The 20,550-nt window shown below is 43.7% G+C and overlaps 1 protein-coding gene across 1 annotated transcript in view; it reads left to right on the top strand.

The window, feature by feature from the left end:
• Nucleotides 1-20,550, top strand: part of POU6F2 (POU class 6 homeobox 2) — a 491,340-nt gene that overhangs the window by 428,829 nt on the left and 41,961 nt on the right. The window contains exon 6 of the mRNA XM_030307717.1: nucleotides 8,917-9,057. Within this exon, the coding sequence (XP_030163577.1) occupies nucleotides 8,917-9,057 (141 nt within the window). The remainder of the gene's footprint in view (nucleotides 1-8,916; nucleotides 9,058-20,550) is intronic.

Genomic DNA, 20,550 nt, shown 5'->3' with positions numbered 1-20,550 from the left:
AGAAGAAGAAGAAGAAGAAGAAGAATGAGGAGGAGGAGGAGGAGGAGAAGGAGAAGAGTTTAGGCAAATTTGCCTGCCAAATTTTTACCCTTTTCTGTAAATATTAAAGGGCCAAACTCCCACCAAGGTCCTGGTCAGGCCTAGATATCCTCGACTCACCCCTTCCTATGTTCATTCAATAAATGTTGATTGAGGGCCCATTGGGTGCCCGGCACTGTTGAAGGATTCAAAGCTAGAGCAGTGAACTAAAATCCATATTCGAGAGAGGAGGATAATGGGAATGAACAAATGAAAATATCAGGCCCTATTAGTGCTGTGAGGGAAGTTTTAAAAAACTTGATTGTGGGAAATTGCAAGTGTACACAAAAGTAAAGCAAGTAGTAGAACAAACCACACATGTCTACCCCCAGCTTCCAGACGCTCAACCCGAGACCGCCTTCTCCACCCCATCGCTCTCCCCACCTCACCATGGATTATGTAGAAACATCCCCGACGTCCTATTGTCTCCTTATACAGGTCTTGGAGTGAATCTCTGAAAGAAAGGCAGATAGGGTGGTCAAGGCAGGTGTCTCTAAGGGGTGACGTGGGAGAAGAGGTGTGTGAGTGGGAAAGAGAGATCCAGATGTAGAGCTAGCAAATGTGAACATGCTGACATCATTGAGGATCTGTGAAAGGACCAGTGTTACTGCCCTGGGGGGAGTGAGGGCCAGAGAGAACCCAATCCTACAACAGCATGACCAGAAGTTCCTAGAAGGAATAAAAATTCCTACAACAAAACATATATAATGCTTACTGTGTGCCAGGAATTCCTCCAGTGTTTTATATATGGCAACTTGTGTGATTTTTCACAACCCTGTGAAGTCATGGCCACTATTAATATTCCCATTTTACTGGGGTACCTGGGTGGCTGAGTCAGTTGAGCGTCCAACTCTTGGTTTCCGCTCAGGTCCTGATCTCACAGTTCATGAGTTCGAGCCCCACATCAGGGTCTGTGCTGATAGCATGGAGCCTGCTTAGGATTCTCTCTCTCTCTCTCTCTCTCTCTCTCTCTCTCTCTCAGCCCTGTTCATGCTGTATCTCAAAATGAATAAATAAACTAAATAAAAAATTCCCATTTCACTAAAACTGAAGAAACCTGAACACAGAAAGTGTCTCCGTCCAGTCAGGCTGTACTAATGAAATACTGGGTGGCTTACAAACAACAGAAATTTATTTCTCACAGTTCTGGTGGCTGGCAGATCCAAGGGTGAGGCACCAGCATAGTCAGGTTCTGGCCAGAGCCTCTTCCTGGTTCACCTCGCCTTCTCACTGTGTCCTCACATGGTGGAAGGGGCTAGGGATGTCTATAAGATCTGTTTTATAAGGCATTAATCTCATTCATGAGGGCTCCCCCCCTTGTGATGTAAGCTCATCCCAAAGGCCCCTCCTTCTAATACCATCATCTTTGGGGGTTAAGATTTCAGCATATGAAGGGAGGGGGCACAAACTGTACAGAGTACAGTTACTCAGGCAATCTGGTTCCAGAATTCAACCTCTTAATCCCTTCAGGTAGAATGGCTCATCCATTGTCAGTCACATCTCTGTGCAACTCTGAGCAAGCATAGGTGAAAAGACTCAGAGCTGCTCATCCCAGGTCTCTTTGGACCCACCATGTCTCTCACCACCGCCCACCCCAGACTGCCACCCTCTCCAGGTCTGGATACAGCTCATCTCTTCCTGCTTCCCTTCCCTCCCTAACAATGTCTTTTTCCCTGTTTGACCCTAAGCCCCATGAGGGTAGGGAACATGTCATGTCAGTTTCCCCTTATACTGTTCCCACCACATGGTGGGCACTGAATCAATGTTTGCGGGAGGAAGACATTAATGAGTGAAAGGAAGTGATGTTTGCACTGTAGCGGGTAATGATAATGTTCCACCTGGGTCCCCTGGAATCCCATTTCCATGAGTTGCCTTTACCCTTTTGGGGGGTTTTCAGCAACCAGGGCCTGCAGCTTTTCTCCCATCCTTCAGCCTCCAGTATGAGCTTTACCCCAAGAGCAAAGAACCAACAGTGCCAGGGATTAGATTTCCAACCCATCCTTGACCCCAGGGGCTGTCGACTAGGACTGTCAAGTGCCCAGTGAGAACATCCAACTTCCTTGCCTTGAGCTGGGACAGCTCTGAAGCCTGACTCACACTCTACAGCTCCCCTGGGACAAGAATCCTTCCCTTCCCCATCCTGTTTCTGGGAAACCCAACTTCAAACATTAGGTCATTTAAAAAACTCCTCTGTTAACAAATATGCCTGGAGATTAGGGGGTTATTAAGAAGATACTATACTTGCAGTTTTGTCATAAAATAAAACTTATTCTAAAATATCCTGGAATCAATGTGATTTTACACTGATGAACCAAAGATAGTTTAGGATGTTGTAGTGCCTGGGTCATTGCTGCAAACCTCAGGCACTTCAGCTGGAGACTTCCGGTGGGCAGAAAGTTGGATGGTCGGCAACTGGTCTATTGCCATCTCTGCAGGGAAATGGGCAGAAAATGAGTGGCAAAGCATGGCTCGATATTAAAACTCACAAAACTTATCTCGAACTGTTATGAGAGTTTTGTAACATAATAACCATGAGACCCATGGGGATAGCCTTGTAGGATAAAACCCACATCAAATAGGTTTTTGAGATAAATATGGCCACCTTCCAACATTTGTCTACTGGTATTTCCTTGACCTTTTAAGAGAAGACTTGAGGGTAATAAATGGAAGCACCAATTTGGCCAAAAGGGTCCCAAGGGACAAAGAGACACATTTTTCACATCTACAGCTTAAGAAAAGTCAAGGACCTAATGCATGTAAATGAACTCGGAAAGCCACATTTGCCCTCCTGTTTCTAGGCAGCCGCTGCAAGTCACTTGGACCTTAAATGGGAGGGAACAGTGACAAATGCATTTATGAACATCCTCATTTAAAACAAATGGTGCCCTGGTTTCAGGGTTCTAAATTGAGAAGTTAGTAGCAAAAAGAGCTGCTCCAAAATCCATACTCTATGAAATCCACATAGCTCATGAGGAGAATGATAAAACTATAGATCATGGCCAATTATGCTTCAAGGAAAGGTTTTAAGCCTGCTGCATTCATAACTCCCTCTTGGAATAAAGGCATAAACATAGAACATAATGCCATAGCTAAGCTGCCTCATGCTGCTATATTTTTGTAAATAAGATTCATAAGATTAGAATACTGTAAGGGCACCTGGGTGACTCAGTCAGTTGAGGGTCCAACTCTTGATTTTGGCTCAGGTCATGATCCCAGGGTCATGGGATCAAGCTCCGTGTCAGGTTCTGAGATGAGTGTGGAACCTACTTGGGATTCTCTCTCTCTCTCTCTCTCTCTCTCTCTCTTTCTCTCTCTCTCTCTCTCTCTCTGCCCCTTCCCTGCTCATGTTCTCTCTCTCAAATAAATTTTTTTTAATATTTAAAAAATTGAATGCCACGATCAGCAAACTTTTCATGAATAGTGTCATGATTACTAATGCTCAGATTCAAAAAACCTGAATTCTTTACCAGGATGGAGGTTGTGAGTCTTTCAGAGAGAAGATAAAGCAAAGACACCCCTACACCAAGTAGTGACGTAATTTATGCTGACATCTTTCTTTTTGGAGAGAGAGAGAAAGAGCCACAAGCTTGACCTGAACTGAAATCATGACCTGAGCCAAAATCAAGAGTTGGACACTCGGCCAACTGAGCCCCTGTGGTAACATTTTTATGATGTCATACGTATGACATCATCTAAGAGTGCTCCCGGAAGAGACTCTAATTGAAGTTTTTCTTCTCATTGCCACCTCGTGTTTTCAGATAAAAAAGATGTATACAAAGCAGTGGAGATCTGGGAATATGGATTTTTTTTCTCATTATGAAATGAACACTAATATCCATATTGATGTATGGATGTAGATGTAAGCCATTGCAAATCCTTCACTGCCTTCACTCTCAAATCAGCAACTGTGGGATAGAGTCACTCACAATATTTTGACATGAAGCAGGAATTAACACCAAAATGGGCATCCTTGTGGAAACCTAACAAATGTTGTAAACTAAGAATGAGTCTGATATGCTAGAAAGAAGGTCTCTTCTCGCTGGTCTGCCATGACCAACCCTGGCCTCACAGGCCAAACGCTGCTTTCTCCATAAATTTCTCTATAAATAATCAAGTATGAGGAAGCCCAAGACAAGCAGGTAAAGTCAAGTTTTCCATTCTTCTTTTTGATGTCCTCCAGCCTGAAGTCTTTTTAAGTGGCCTATTTGTCTTTTAAGTCATGAAACCTCCTCTAATAATCACGTTAGTTAGCTAGGAGCTTCCTTCAAGCTACTCTGTAAGAATAAGCAAAATAAAATCAGAAAATACAGTTAAAATATAAATATGGAGAACATAGTTGCCTGTGTCCACATTATTTCCAAAGGGAAAAGATATTTATAAAGGTGAGCTCTAATTCTGATAAACTGATGAGTTCAAAATCTTCATGCACAATATGAACAGTGAGAATGATAGCTGACGTTTATTGAGAACATAATATATGCCAACTGTTATTCTACAACTTTTGTATGTAGTAGCTCATTTCTTCCTCATTGTGACTCTGTGGATGGTACCTTCTTTACACCCATTTTACCCATGACACGATGAGACGTGGTTTACTTAGTCACAACCCAAGACAGTCTGGTTTCAAAGCTGGTGCCCTCCCCTCCGTGCATGGATGGGCAGGGCTCTGAGCCCTTCCTTGCTGGTACAAAACTATTTTTAATAGTTATTCTCTGGGGCGCCTGGGTGGCGCAGTCGGTTAAGCGTCCGACTTCAGCCAGGTCACGATCTCGCGGTCCGTGAGTTCGAGCCCCGCGTCAGGCTCTGGGCTGATGGCTCGGAGCCTGGAGCCTGTTTCCGATTCTGTGTCTCCCTCTCTCTCTGGCCCTCCCCTGTTCATGCTCTATCTCTCTCTGTCCCAAAAATAAATAAATAAATGTTGAAAAAAAAATTTAAAAAAAAAGTTATTCTCTGTTATTTTATTCTCTAAAACGGGGGAGGCCAGGGGCCATCTTAATAAATTAGTGTTTCTTCGGGCACCTGGGTGGCTCAGTCGGTTGGGCGTCCGACTTCGGCTCAGGTCATGATCTCACAGTTCGTGAGTTCGAGCCTCGCTTCGCGCTCTGTGCTGGCAGCTTAGAGCCTGGAGCCTGCGTCAGATTCTGTGTCTCCCTCCCTCTCTGTTCCTCCCCTGCTCATGCTCTCTCTCTCTCTCTCTCCTTCAAAAATAAATAAAAACATTTTTAAAAAATTAAAAAAAAATTAGTGTTTCTTCTCTTAGTAGGTTTTTTTTAGACTATCTATGAATTATACAACCATAGCTTGATGGATTCAAGTCCCAGAATCCATTTGGTAAAACAGCCAAGGATCTGCAAATCCTTGCTTTCGGAGCTTCCACATTTATAAACAAGCCTGCACTAGAATTCAGCATGACTTTCGAGTCAGTCTGTGGAAAATGCAAGTATGTAATACAATCAGACGTCATTTGGGCCATCCCTCTGCTGCTTAGGCACATTGGCAATGAAAGATCTGAACGCATAAACTTGGCAGCAACTTCAAAATATCCAGTTGGTCCTAGAATGCCAACGTGCTCATTATGTACATTTGTTGTGCCTGGGCTCCCCGCTGTCCAAATCTACCCTGAGTCTCCAATCAAGAAGAAGTGGTGATAGGAACACTGCTAATATGACATGACTGGGGACAATACAGAGTGACATGACCCGAGGTGATGAAGGGAACACTTATGGCTTCCCTCCCATTCCCTCCCCCTCCCTGCCACATATGTTGATGCATATTACATCCCTGCCTTGGCAGTCACAGGCAGAAAGGCCCAAAGATATTTATGAAGCTGTATCCATCAACAACTCCAATGGTCCACCTGAAATGCTGTCAACTTGCACACTGACTAGTACCCGCCGTCTGCACGCGCCACAACCCCTCGCCTTCAGTTCTAGCTCTACGTCCAGGGGCCAGCAAGGCATCTCCCCAGAGCCCCCCAGGCCTGTCCCAAAGACCTAGGGATGCAGGGCAAGAAATAAGAGAGTCATCAAGTCGGCATTTGCTCCATTAAGAGGGAATGGCAGCAAAGGGAGGAAACTAGGACCAGGATATAGAGGAAATAAACATTAAAAATCACCAAAATCTGTACATCTGTGGTTGCCGAAGCAACCTTCCAGAGAAGCACAAGGATACCCATTCCTGGCCCTGTAACACAAAGGCTGAGAGCCTGCCCTTAAGTAGCCACTTTGTTTCTCATTCAGAACCATAGCTGACCCTTGATATAACGCCTGAATTTACAGCAAAGGTCCTTTACGTAGGACCATAGCCGAACAATACACTCACGTCCTAAATGGAAGGAATTCTCCAGTATCATATCCAGAGAGGACTTCCATAATTTCCTATTTGAATTTTTGATTGACCGAGATGTTAGGGAAATGTCTTACAATTTCTAAAAATATTTTCTCGGGGCGCCTGGGTGGCTCCGTCGGTTAAGCGTCCGACTTCAGCTCAGGTCATGATCTTGCGGTCCATGAGTTTGAGCCCCGCGTCGGGCTCTGGGCTGATGGCTCAGAGCCTGGAGCCTGCTTCCGATTCTGTGTCTCCCTCTCTCTCTGCCCCTCCCCCGTTCATGCTCTGTCTCTCTGTCTCAAAAATAAATAAATGTTAAAAAAAATTTAAAAATATTTTCTCTTCGTTAAATATGAAGCATGGTCTGTCTTCTTCAGAAAGCATTCTGCATGTCCCGATCTAAATTTTGCACCTGAAATTCAGGGACAAAATGGCCTCTTCAACACTAAAATCAAACTGCACGTGATTGAATTTTTCTTTGAGCTTAAGAAACTTATTTTGAGATCTGTCTGAACCTGGGGAATTTCATTATAATTTTAACTTTTATTGCATAAAAGAAGGGTAAACATAGCAGCTGGCACATGAACTGAGAATGGTGTACTAATAGGCTGTCTGTCCTTGCAGTTTGGGGAAGGTATTCCTAAAGAATCGTCTCACTTTGGGAGTGAAAACAGGTACACAGTATAAACTCTCTCCCCGAAGGTGGCTAAGCCAAAAGCAGGGAGAGTTTTCACTTAACTATTTGCCACGATTTGCCCCATCTACACTATAAAAGCAGGAAACCAAGAACAAGGCCAACCCGAATTTTAAATCCCATGGTGGTAATCTGGGATAAGACAGGGTTTCTTTTAGACTGATGAATGAGAATTTTTTTTCTCCTTAAAATGAAAATCATTCTTGTCTTTTAGGAGAGAGATAAAGGCAAAAGACACATAAAGTAATGAGCTTAAAATGGATTTTCACTTCTTAAAAAAAAATCTGCTTCAGGTCAATGGGATTTCTGTAGAACCAGTTATGTGAAATTCGATTATAGATTAATAAAGAAACCAAAGAGATAAGGATATCACATTAATGGAAAAAGAATTATTAAATTCCTGTCCTTTTTTGATGTTTCCTCTGACAATTAGTATTCCCGTCCTCATCAGGTGATACAAAACTCTAGGCAAATGTCCAAAGGAATTAAGCAGTAAAATATGTTTTGAGGGAAAGAAAGAAGGAAGGAGGAAAAGAAAGAAAGAAGAGAGACTGAATTGAGAAAGTAAAGAAGAAAAGTAGAAAAAGAGTTTCTGGGACCTGCATTAAGTATGGCATTAATTTTTTTCCCACCAAGTCTTAGTCTTGGCAGGCTTCCACTCAAATGCAGGAATTTCATGGATGTGGGAACGGGTGATGGAAAATGCATTATTATACACAACAATCGTTGTACTTGAGAGGAACTATATGGGGAAAAAATAACACCCTAGAATAAATACAAATGAAATTCATGTATCAAAACCAATACTGTGAAAATAGTTTAAATGTTTCTTGAATTTATATCTAGTCATTAACCTAAATGCAGATTTTAGTTCAGGCTACACTTTTGCCTCATGGTCAGAAGGCCTGAAAACCTGTGGCGTGGAAAATTGGCAGGATAAAGAATATTGAATTGGTCTCCATGGAAAAACAGGTTTTGGCAGCTATAACCTCCTCCTTGAGTGGGTTCCCCCCCAACCCAAGTCAAATTCTCCTCCCTCTTTCCTTGTCCCAGGAAAAAGACCAAGGGAAGACCATATATTAGCTAAGACAGCAAGCAGATAGATATCAACATGGCCATTCACCAAAGGACCTTCCTCATTGGCCTTGAACCCCATAGTCAGGGTGAGCCCCCCCCCCCCAGCCCCGCCGAAAGTCTCAACCCTAAGCTCACCCTCTGAGAGCACAGAGGCTGGAGGTTTCTATTTCTACTGACTTTGGTTTCCTTCTTCCTTGAAGAAAGGGAGTGAGGCATCCATCTTACCCAATGACCCTAAAAGAAACTGCAATTCACAAACAAAAATGATAAATTTATTTGCAGAAATCCTTCACATCTGTTCCTCCCCTCCAATCCTGCTCCAAACCTACTTTAATCCACAACCAGTCGGCTTACCTCAAGGAAGGGAGACATTTCCCCAGGGTTTGTTTAGGCTAGGGGACAAAATCCAGGGACTTCTTCAAAGTCACTCGTCCACCTGGCAAGACTCTCACGGCCCGCTGCAACCCCAAGGCCCACCTCACTCTCTCCTGGGGCTAGTCCTGAACCCAGTCTCCACTCTTTTCTTTCCAGCCTCCTTTCCAGCCACCCGCCCCCCCACCCCCTACCCCACCACCCCAAGAGCCCACAGCTTCAGAGCGAATGTTCACCAGGCTCCCTCCGGTGGGTTCCGGGCCCTTTGCATGAGCCAGTTGAGTGAGAACTTCTTCCCCCACATGAATGTTGTATCCTTGTGCTGTGCCTCTCTTGGTGGTTCACCCTGATCTTTTCTCTCTTTGCAGCTGGTTAATAATCCACTAACAAGTCAGGCTGCAGCGGCTGCAGCCGCCATGGGCTCCATAGCAAGCTCACAGGCCTTTGGCAATGCCCTCTCCAGCCTTCAGGGGGTCACGGGTCAACTAGTTACTAATGCACAAGGACAGGTGAGTGGGAGATGGGAACAAGAGTGAATCTTTATGGCAGATGGAACTCGGAAAGGAAATGAATTTCTTTTGCATGACAGTGATATGTAACCGCATCTATTCGAGGCAAATAAATAATGTTTACTAGCAATGTCAAGAATAGGAGAAGGGTTGGGAGGTGTTTCTATATTTTAGGAACAAGATTTTTTTTCCCCCTTCCCCTAGAATGTCTTACGTTTTTATTTTGTTTTTATTTCTGTACAACGGTTCTTGTTCTGACCGTAACTGAAGGAAATACTTTTCGTGATGGGGCAGTCTTTAAAAAAAAAAAAAGTAAATTTTAAAAACAAAATTTCAGTTCTGCTTATGTATTTATTCTTTTTAAACTGGGACGGTGGGGGAAACTGGTAAGTTTCCTTCTCTAATTGCTCTAAGATTTCTAAACTAGTCCTAAGCAAGCCAATTTCTGACTAATATGGGGACCTGATGGAAAGAACCGGGCAGTCCTGTAAGAGAAACAAAGGAAAGGGGGGGAGAAGCCTCTTGCTGATTCTCCTGGAAGCTCCTGGGAGTTTCTTGTATGCCTGCAGGCTTACTTCAGTCTGCCGGGGCCATCGAACCTTCCTCATGTCATGGGCAGCGTGACGGTTCCCTTACACCACTCGTGTGCCCGCGTCGTGGTCCCCAGGACACCGACGAAGCTTCAGATGAGGGCAGCTCCCCCTTTAAGACCCCAGTGAACCTGAAAGCTCCATGAAGAGCAAACTGGAGTTAAAGCTGAGGGTATCAGAAGTACCCTCCGTTCAAAGGCTTGGCACAGACCCTCGGCGGTTAGGGCACCTTCACCTCAACTGTGGCCGTTGCTGAGGGTGGAGGAGCAGGTAGAAGACGCTAGCATCATCTCCAGGATTTTTCCTCCCAGAGTTATTTTACGGATCCCTGCTTGGCCTGCTCTGTGGAGAACAGGAATTGCAGTGTCTTGAACCCTGTTTTTATTTTACATAAAGAGTAAACAGAGATGCATTATAAGCTAAACCGTCTCAATCTACGTCCCAGGGAAAAAAAGCTGACCTTGTTATATTTCCTGGGCGGGTGCAGGATTGTCCCGTCAGAACCCCGAGAGCTGAACGATGGAGCTTGTCAAAGAGCAGCCCCAGGTAATGAATCATCTTATCACAGGTGCACACCACACATATTAAAGGAGGGTTGTATGAACACGGTGCCCTCCACAGTCACCTTTCAATGTCGGCTTTAACCCTTGTTCCAATCCCTTTTCATCAAAGGATCATTTTATGCAGCCGGCTCTAAATGGAGGCTCTCAAAAGCCTATTAAGATTTCTGAACGGACAGGGTTTGGGTGTGGAGGAAAAGTTGGTTATAATATCTATAACTCACACTCAGATCAGGTCCGTCCTGGAAGCTGTTTCCTAGAGTTATGCCCCAAATGGAACACCCCAATTCATTCCTGCCAGGCAGCTGGCCCTTGAGATGTAAATTTTAAGAGGTCCAGATGGAAAGCATATCCACCGATGTGCATTTCCCCCTGATTTTTCTGTCCCAGTGTCCAAGTAAAATGTGCCACTGTGCCCCACCGCTTGAGAATTTGTGATGGAGAAAATGCTTTATTGCTTAGAAGGAGTTATTAGGAGTATATTCTTCCGGTGATTTAATGGCTGATCATTTTGCCAGTTACAAATCCATCCCCTTCCTAGGGGCTAGAGTTACAGCCTTTGCTCTGTTTGGCCTTTGCCGACTTCCATCCCAGGGGGGTAGCTCTCCTGGCCCAAGAGTTCCCACAGGAAAATGAGCTTTCAATTAAAACCTTGGTTCATACTCTGCGTATGTAGAAGAAGGCCTGATTTTATTTTAAAATTCTTCTGTTTTAGACACTTCTGTTTTAGATAGGTGATTTGATATGGTCCACAAATCTCCTAAAGTGGGAAAGGAAAAAAAAAAAAAAGACCCACATTCACAGAGGAATCAATATTGCCCGCTCGTGATGTCTTGTCTGAGAGTTTTAGAAACATGCCCAATGGTACCATGTGCCAGAGACGACCAAGCTACTCCCATTTCCAAAGTAGATGAATTGACCATGTTCCCGTAGTGCTGTGGGGTTTTTTTTTTAATCTTTGTAATATAAACACAATCATCTTCCCAGAAAAAGAAAAGCATATGCCCTGCACCTCTTGATACAAAGATACTCTTGTGAGCCTTATGAGGTGGCCAGATGGCACCAAAAAAGGAGGACAAAAATTATTTGGGGTGTGTATGTGTGTGTGTGTGCACGCACGTGCGCTCCTTTTGCTTGTATTAATGTGGTACAAAAAAAATAAGATCACGTTGGAATCAGGTTAATACAATTAGCCTTGCTCAAAAAGCCGTGTAAACTAGAATTACTTTATCCAGCCCATTTTCAATCCCTTAAAAATCTCCACAGAGCTTTCCCAGAAAAGGTACAAAGAGAAAACTCTTAATATATTTATAGATTCTTTCATTTGAGTTCTTGACATCAACTATTTTTTACATTGGAAAGTTTGCCCAGAAGAAATAACATTAAACTCTAAACCTATGTTTGAAAAGCATGTTTTATGCCACTGATACTTTGGGGAGGTCGGGCTGTCGAGGTGGCACAAAATATCCTGATTCTTGCTCTCCGCTGCTAAGATTTTCTTGGCTACCTGGAAGCCAAGAGAGGATTAGCCAGGAAAGAGCCCTCACTGAATTCGGATCTGCCTGAGATACGGTTTAAGCTCCCCTTTCTTCTCATTTTGGACCTGGGAGAAATCAATGACTTAACTTCCCTAAACTAGAGCCTCATCCTCAAAGCTCTAAGGTAGCCCCTGTGAGGAGGCCTGTGCCAGTGGCGATTCTAGATTCCAGGTCTTCCCACTCAGCGGGGTGGGCACCCTCCCCACACAGGGAGACATGTCCCAATCCCAAAAAGAAGAAAGCCCACTCCCTGGGACTTGCAGCTTGGTTTCCTTGTCTTGGAATCTGTTTCTATTTACTAGATTTCAGTGCATTTAAAGGGAAGGGAAATCTCCATCTATTTATGGTCTTTTATTTCCTCTTCTTTCGTTTATTTATCTTAATTTTTTAAGTTTATTTATTTTGAGAGAGAGAGCACGCAAACAAGGGAGGGGCAGAGAGAGAGAGAGAATGGGAGAGAGAGAATCCCAAGCAGGCTCCACACTGTCAGCGCAGAGCCCAACTCGGGGCTCGAACCCACAAATTGTGAGATCATGGCTTGAGCTGAAATCAAGAGTCAGACACTTAACTGACTGAGCCACCCACCCCAGTGCCCCTGCTTTTTTAAAAAACAGTAGTTATCAGTTCATTCTCTTACCTTTCTGACTCTGCCATTCATTTGCAGTTAATACAGAAGTCAGACATTATTCCAGAGAGTGATTAATTCTAACAGAAATTCTGCATTCTAAAGTCACAAAACACATATCTTACCCAGGAATGTTATAGTATTTTAAAATTATACCCAACTTCATCTTGAAGGAGCAAGTTCCCTATTGGTGATTGGCGATCATGAAATTTATCATGACTATCACAGTGCTGAGAATAACATTCTAGGGCTGTTTGCTTACCAAATCAGGAACTCCTGTGAGTGTGGAAGCCAGACAATGAGATGAGCACCAACTATAGACTTGTTTGAACCCCAAGTCAGCCAGTAACTAACAAGCTCTGTGACCTTCAGTAAATTACTTGAGCTCTCTGAACTTCAGTTTCACCATAAAATAAGGATAGATATAAAATCTGAGTCCCTAGATTATGAAGATTAGATGAGGTAAGGTGTGTAAAAAGCCTACCATGGTCCATGAGTATACAGTTAAAGACTCATACTAATAAGTGGCTACAATAATTATCATCATCATCATCATCATCATCATGGTTTAGAGTCTTGTCTAGCATTTTCTGGAAACCTATCTTTGGTTTGGGTATATATAGCAAGAAGTAGTACAGCATACAGGCAAGAAGAATGGGTTCTAGAACCAAACAGCCATTCATCGGCTGTTGGACTTCGGGCAATTGACTCACCCTCTCTCGTGCCTCAGTTTCCTCGTCTGAAAAATGGGGATCAAAATGGAAGCAGCTTCTAGGATTTAAGAGCTTAGCACGTAGTCAGGCACATAGTCGTCATTCAATAATGCTAACACTCAGTATATGCTATCTGTGATTATTAGTCTAGGTGCGATGTGGTTGCAGTTCACACTGAGTGTGCTCACTGTGTGTGTGAGGAGTTTGAGAATGTGAGAATCTCGGCAGAGTAAAACATCAAGTTACTTTAGGGAAATCTTATCCTTACCCTGGATAGTTCAGTAGGGGGCATGTGTGTGTGTGTGTGTGTGTGTGTGTGTGTTCTTAACACTCATTCAGTGGGTATGTTCAGGATTTGGCAAGTAGATTTCCCATCGATTTGTTCAGCTCTAGAATTGGCTTCCCTTGTGCCCCTGGCAATATCTCCTTATTGGCATTATTGCAGAAAAGTAAAAGCAAATGAAATTTCATTTTATCCTGGGGCTAAGGAAAAGCATTTTACATTTTAACTGAAGCTCAGAATGTTTCCTGATGAAATTAGTTCTGGACCGCTGTGAAATTTTCTTAAGTGGCACCAAGTCAAGCCAAAGTCCCTCCCTCCCTTCCTTAAAGAGCCAGTCAAGTAAAACAAACAAACAAACAAACAACATTACTTTTCCTAATGTATAGAAAGAAGAAAAAATTAAAAGCACTTTCCCATTCAATTCAGTACCCAAGAATACACATAGCATTATATGAATAAATAATGGCTGAGCAGAGCACTTTGGCCAGACAGAAGGATTTGCAGTAGGTAGGAGCTGCCTCCTAAGAGGAACACAGGCCAAAATGGAAGAAAGGCAGTCTGCTGACACAATAGTAGCCTATGCATTGTAGCTTAAAAAGGACACCCTTGAATGTGTAAAACCACGGAGGGTGAGTTGCTTGTATTCAGCAGCCCTGGGCTCGATGAGGGCAGGTGGCGAGGCAGGAATGTCACCAAGTACTGTGTTTGTGCACATCGACATTCTAATATCCTGACCTTCAAATATGTGAAAAATATTGTCTTAGAATTGAAGAAACATGATGCGTACTTATGTTGGGGCATTCCTCTGAATTCGAATAATCAAAAGCTAAAGAACATCTCTCGAAGACGGTAGAGCAGCTAAGACCATGGGCTTGGGAGGAAACAGGTCTGATTGGAACACATTTCTAGCTATGTGGTCTTGGGGGTCTTGGGTAAGTTATGGAACTTTACCGAGCCTCTGTTTTCCTCATCAGTGAAATGGGAGTGATAAGATGTGTCACATACATTGTTGTGGGGTTAAACATGACAGTAGCAGGAAATGTGTTCGGCAGAGTGCCTGATATGTCTTAAGTATTTAATAAATTACATGAATGTATCGATAAATCAATGCTATAGCTTTTTAGAATGAAAAGCTGGCAATGGAGCCTGAACTATGGGTTGCTAAAGGAATTCAACACCTAATTTAAATAGAAAGATGAGAGTCTTTTAGAGAGAATCACTACACGTTGAACGGAAATGAAGCTATAATAAATGCAAATCTCAGCCAAAGAATTGAGATATAATGAATTTATTCAGTAAGTGTCCATTGAACCTCTCTGTGGGTTTTATTAGATCTGTGCAGGAGAACAAATAAAACCATAGCTGCCCACGTTTGTAAAACTAATTTCAAACCCTGTGCCAAGGAGATAAAGTGTGCAACTTTGACAATGTGACCAGAGCAAATGAAGTACATTAGACACATCCAGCTAAAGCCATTTGATCAGGAATTTAGGGAGTTTTGCACATACTCTTTTATTCTATTTTTTATAATGAACCACATTAAATGTATAAAAAAGCGAAAAAATAACTTTTTACCAAAAAAAAATTTCAAAAGGATCGTTGCTCAACCACATTAACGTAAGATTAACATAAATGTTAAGATATTAACATTTTTCCGCATAAGCTTCAGCCCTCTTGCTTATTTTTAAAAGAAATAAAGGGATAAAGCTGAGACTTTGGCACTCTCTCCCTCCCCCCCTTCCCAAGGTGATACTGTGATAGCATTGGTAATTCCTTTAATGCAAGTTTTGCATCTTTACTAAAAAATTATATCTTTTTTAAAAGGTACAAAATCATATGTACAGAATACCATTTTTAATACAAACAGTACAGTATATTGCTTAGACATTTTGCATAACTAAGAATCAAACATGGTTTGTTGAAAATACAGGGTAGGTGTCTGCATATTCTTCCCCAAATATAAACAGAACAATCTATTTAGGTAATGGTTTTGGCCATGTTTTTAAACCCAAACTCAAAACAGTCTGACAAAGGATTTTATTTTCTCCTTTGCAAATATCATTACACAAAGTCTTAAAAAGTGTAAAAATTCAATCACATGCACTGGAATACACTTCAAATAAGCTTCTTTTTTTTTTTGTCGCATTTTTTAACACTTTTTAAATCAGCTCTTTCTAGAGACTCGGAAAGAAATGTTCATGGGGTTAGTAATATTATAAGAATTTTACCCTGGCTTCATCTCAGTAATAAAGATGAAACAGTAGCAACAATAAACAACCTCGATCTTTCTACTAACATATCAAATTTCCCCTTTGAGCCCAATTGAGAGCTTTATTTCCTCATTTCGGAAGAGGCCATTGCATTAAAGCAGCGTCTCCCTAAGTGTGCGCCTTGGAAATGAACGAGCCCTTGGAGACGGCGCACAAACCAGGGCTCCCCGGGCTGGACGCCGGGTGGCGCCGCGCCCCTGGCGCCGCCGCTGATGTGTTCGGATGGGGCCGGGCAATTCTGTTGTGACGCGCCGCGGACCCCCTTTAACTTTCCTGATCCTGCTTTCCCCAGACTTCCTGTCCGCAACATTTAGTAGAGTTGACGTCGGCAAAGCGCACTTCGGGAAATGCTGCGGGAAGTCACTTCCTATCCGCGCTTTGGATCGTGTGATAATGATTTAAATCGGAAAGGAGCCCCCTCCTGGGATTTGCGCGCTGAGGTCCGGAGGGCGCACACACACCTGGGAGCGCGTTTGCGGGGAGCAGGTGGACCGCGCGGCTCTGCCCCCGGGGCTGTGCTGGCAGCGCTAGGCCAGTCCCCCGGCCCCCGCTGGGACGCTCTCCCCCGAGCGACAGGTCAGGGCTGGAGTGGAGGGTGCCGGCTGGTGGGGGGGGGGGGGGGGCCCGAGGCCTGGCCCTCGGGTCCTGAGTCCTCGCCCTTCTGAGGAGTGGGGCTCCCTGGACGGTAAACGGCGCTAATGAGCCCTGATGGCCCAGGGCTCCGCAGTGATTTCGCGGGAGGTGAATTTGATGGGAAGCCTCCCTTCTGGCGCGGCTCGGCTGCTGACACGTAGGACGTAACCGGGTCTCAGAGCCCGTCAACGCCAGCAGCAGAAGCGTGCTCTGTCCCTCATCATGACAGCCAGATGTTCAGCCCAGACCTTCTCTGCCCTACCAGAGGTCGCTCCTCCCCCCGCCCCGCGCTCTCCTTCTTGCCCCCATTTTTAAAATGAAAGGGTTAATCCCGTTAATGCCATCAACCCAAAGAGCTGGCCAACTTGAAGAACTAAAAATAAAGCACCCTCTGAACTATTTCTCTCTACTCACCACGTCTCAGGGCAACCTGTCCTGTGCAATTAAAGGGGTGGCCAAAAATACACAATTAAAAAAAATAAAATCTCAGTTTAGGAGATTTTCCCTGCAGAATGAGTCAGGAGAAAACCAAGCTCTCTCTTATCTAAAGCAGAATTTTGGATTGTGGTGCTGTTGCTTCCTCCCCCCACCCCACACCCCCCCCCCGCCTCTAACCCCTACATTAAAATAAAAAAAATCTTCATCTATGAGTATTTCGTTTTCCTGGGAATACGGAAATGTGTCCTTGTGTAGGCTCCTCAGTAGAGACTGGGCACATCCTTTGTGGCTAAATAGGAAAGAGGCCAGTTAACTAACACAGCAACCTAATTAACAGCTGTAATTCTAAACAGGTAACAGTTACCAACCACATGCCATGCACAGAGGGCGCCCTCAGAGCTCGTCTGACTTCTCACATCTTGGTTTCACTAGCGTGGTGAAACAAAATACTACCACCTAATGCTCATGTAGCTTGTTTCAGTGTGCGAAGTTCTAGACCCACGTGAGTTCTTAGAAGAGCCCCAGGTTTAGGTGAACATTCCTTCAGGCTAAGTGGTTTCTAGAAAAAGAATCATGGAATCGATGACGTCTCCCCAGGCACTGAGCCTTCACCATGGGGCTGGTATCATCTGTGATCCTGTCAGAGCACTTGACCGTAGTTTGATTACCCTAGCTGTGCACAGGAGCACACTTTTGGGGTGACGCCGCTAGGAACTGGACAGAACTGACATCCGAGCCCGGAGTCCACACCCATCCTCCCACACCACCCTCACTTGCTTGCGTTTAAAGACCTAGGTTCATTTCCTGGATGTTCTCTTAGGTCACAAATTCCCGAAACGTCATCACTCCATCTCCAAATGAGAACTGTAATTCTTGCCCTATCAACCTCAAAGATCTCTCTTGAAGGTATATAAACACATACACTTGAAAACTATTAAAAGCTATACACTTTGCCAAAATATGTTATTTTAATCAATATTCTCACCGTTACTATTTTTGCTGATCAAAGGAACTGGAGAACTAGGTTCACAGAAGTCTCTGATAGAGCAATGAGACAATCTTGATAAAAAAAAAAAAAAAAAGACCTCAGGTCTCCACTTTATCTTGCTAGGGAAAAATCAACCTCAAGGCATCAAGGTCTGGGGGACTAGAGGCCACCTGCCTTCCAGCGTGGCATTCTAGCCATGAGGGAAGAGTGGGTTCTCACCAAAGTGAGCTTTTCTGAGCCAAACAGGAAAATCTGTCTCAGTGACTCTTGAGTTGGGGTTTTTTGTAGTATCACACAGCAAAATGATTTTGGAATTGAGGAAGTTCCCAAAGTGACAAGGCCCTATACATTTCTATATCCTTCCCTTTGGAAGCTATCCTTCTAAAGAAGTAAGCCCTTCCAAAGAAAAAGAGAACTATCTAATACTGTATTATGAGTCTAAGAAACCACTGATGTTATGTTATACCATCAATTTAAGAACAGCTTTTTCTGAATGGAAGAAAATACTACCACTTTTTTTTTATGTTTATTTTTTGAGAGAGAGAGAGAGGGAGGGAGAGAGAGTGTGCGTGCATGAGATGGGAGGGACAGAGAGAGAGGGAGACACAGGATCCAATGCAGGCTCCCCACTGTCAGTGCTGAGCCCGCCAGATGCAGGGCCCAAACCCCAACCATGAGATCTTGACCTGAGCCAAATTCGGGAGTCAGACGCTTAACTGACTGAGCCACCCAGGCACCCCCAAAATACTACCACCTTAAACAGATATATCAGTTGTTAGGGCAACTTAATTTCACAAATATTAAAAATAGGAAAAAGATGTGGGAGTCCTATAATTGAGGAAATATGTTATTTATTTGATAAATAACCTTAACGAAATCCAGTGTCAAAAAGACTGTACTGTGGGCTGTACAGGAACAAGTCAAGGATGGAAGTGAAAGCTATTTATGTCTCAGTTTTCCCAACTAGAGAATGAAAATGAGACTTGATTTGGGGCTGAGGATAAGGAAAGAGGCAGTACTGAATTTTGACCCAGCTTCCCTAGAGCAACACTAACTTTGTTAGCGAACAATTTTTATGGTTAAGCAGAACATTATTAGAGAGGGACAACCTTCCATTCACATGTGAGATGCATTCAACCTCTAAATAAATGTCCACTGGACGGTTTAATACACCATATGCCCAAAGATGCACCCCAACTTTCTTGTTGACATTATGCATTCTTCTTTTTTTTTTTTATTTTTTTAGCCTTTATTTTTGAGAGAGAGAGAGAGAGAAAGAGCATGAGCAGGGGAGGAACAGAGAGAGAGGGAGACACAGAATCCAAAGCAGGCTCCAGACTCTGAGCTGTCATGTCAGCACAGACCCCAACGTGGGGCTCAAACTCATGAGCCGTGAGATCATGACCTGAGCCAAAGTCGGATGCCTAACCAACTGAAGCACCCAGATGCCTCATCATGATGCATTCGTCTTAGATACGTGGGCAACATTCCTCAATCCTACACCAATAAGGGAGAAATGAGAAATAGATCAGAAATAGGTAAGAACGGAAAAGTCACAACTCAGAACAGCAAGAGGAGCCAGGTTCAAGTTCAAACATACAGAAGTAGGCCTTGGCACAATCCAATTGAACTTAATGCATTAGCCATAGAACGTTGCTCCGAACTGCCCTTCGTCTCCTCCACTAACCTTGTCCATCTTATAAAAATAACAATAGAAGTAGATCCTAAGAAGACGTCATAAGTTGGAGGACACAGAATGACAGTAAAGTCAGGATGGGATACAACTTAGAAGTGAATGGCATCAATCACGCCCCACGCCAAGGGCACACACACAAAAACACATTACACATTCCCTTGCTCTGCCACTTGTCAATAGATATTCACAACCGCCCAGTCTCTCAGAGTTACAGAGGTGGAGAGTGCAAAGGTCCGCATGCTCACGTGGAAGGCACCCGCGGTCAACGGCACAGGCGTTGAAGTTAGACACCAACCCCAAGCAAGGCAGCTAGCCTTCCTCGGCTGTGGTTCTCACTTCCACGCACTGACGACGTATCTTTCCCTCAGGGTTATTAGAGGGATTAGTGCTAACGGTAACAAAATTCATAAATTGCTGCCGTCGATTGCACGCTTTCTGCATACCAAAGAGTGCTTAGCATTGGATATATTATTTCATATCACTATTGCACAGCCATGGAATATGGTTTATCCCTATTGTACAGATTAAGAAACTTCTAAGAGCACCCAGCTGGAAATGGCAGGATCCAAACTCAGTTGTGTCTGATACCAGAGATTGCTCTCAGTCACTGTGCTCTAATAATAGTTTAAAACTTTTTGCTTCCGTCACTGATGTATCCCAAGTGGCTAGAATAACACCTGGCCTACATTAAGCATAGACACAGTAATAAAATCTGTGGAGGAAATGAATAGAGCATTTCACATACGCCAATATGCTATTCAATAAGCACGTCACATACATTCATCATTTTATTTCATTCTTACACTGATCGTGCACCATTATCTCTAATTTACAGCTGAGGAAACAGGGGTTCAGAAAAGTTAACCAGCTTCCTGGGCCACCCAGTTAGCAAAGGGGAGAGTCTGGACTCGAGGCCACACGCGGCTGCTTCGAAGCGGGGCTTTCCTCTGAGTGAAACTGCTCTCAGCCTCACGGGAATAAGTGCCTAATACTGTGCCTGCCACATAGCAGCCTTTCCGTAAAGATCTCGTGCTCCTTACCTCTCTATATTTTAATCCACTTAGGGTGGCTGATCTAAGGTAGAGTCTGTTTATTATATTGAAGTTTTATATGGAAATGCTTTTTAAGCATGCAGCGTTACTGTACCTGATGAAAATGG

This window comes from Lynx canadensis, chromosome A2 (assembly GCF_007474595.2).
Source record: "Lynx canadensis isolate LIC74 chromosome A2, mLynCan4.pri.v2, whole genome shotgun sequence".
NCBI classification, from domain to species: domain Eukaryota; kingdom Metazoa; phylum Chordata; class Mammalia; order Carnivora; family Felidae; genus Lynx; species Lynx canadensis.
The sequence above is the reverse complement of the archived record's forward strand: the minus strand, read 5'-3'. Positions and strand labels throughout refer to the sequence as shown.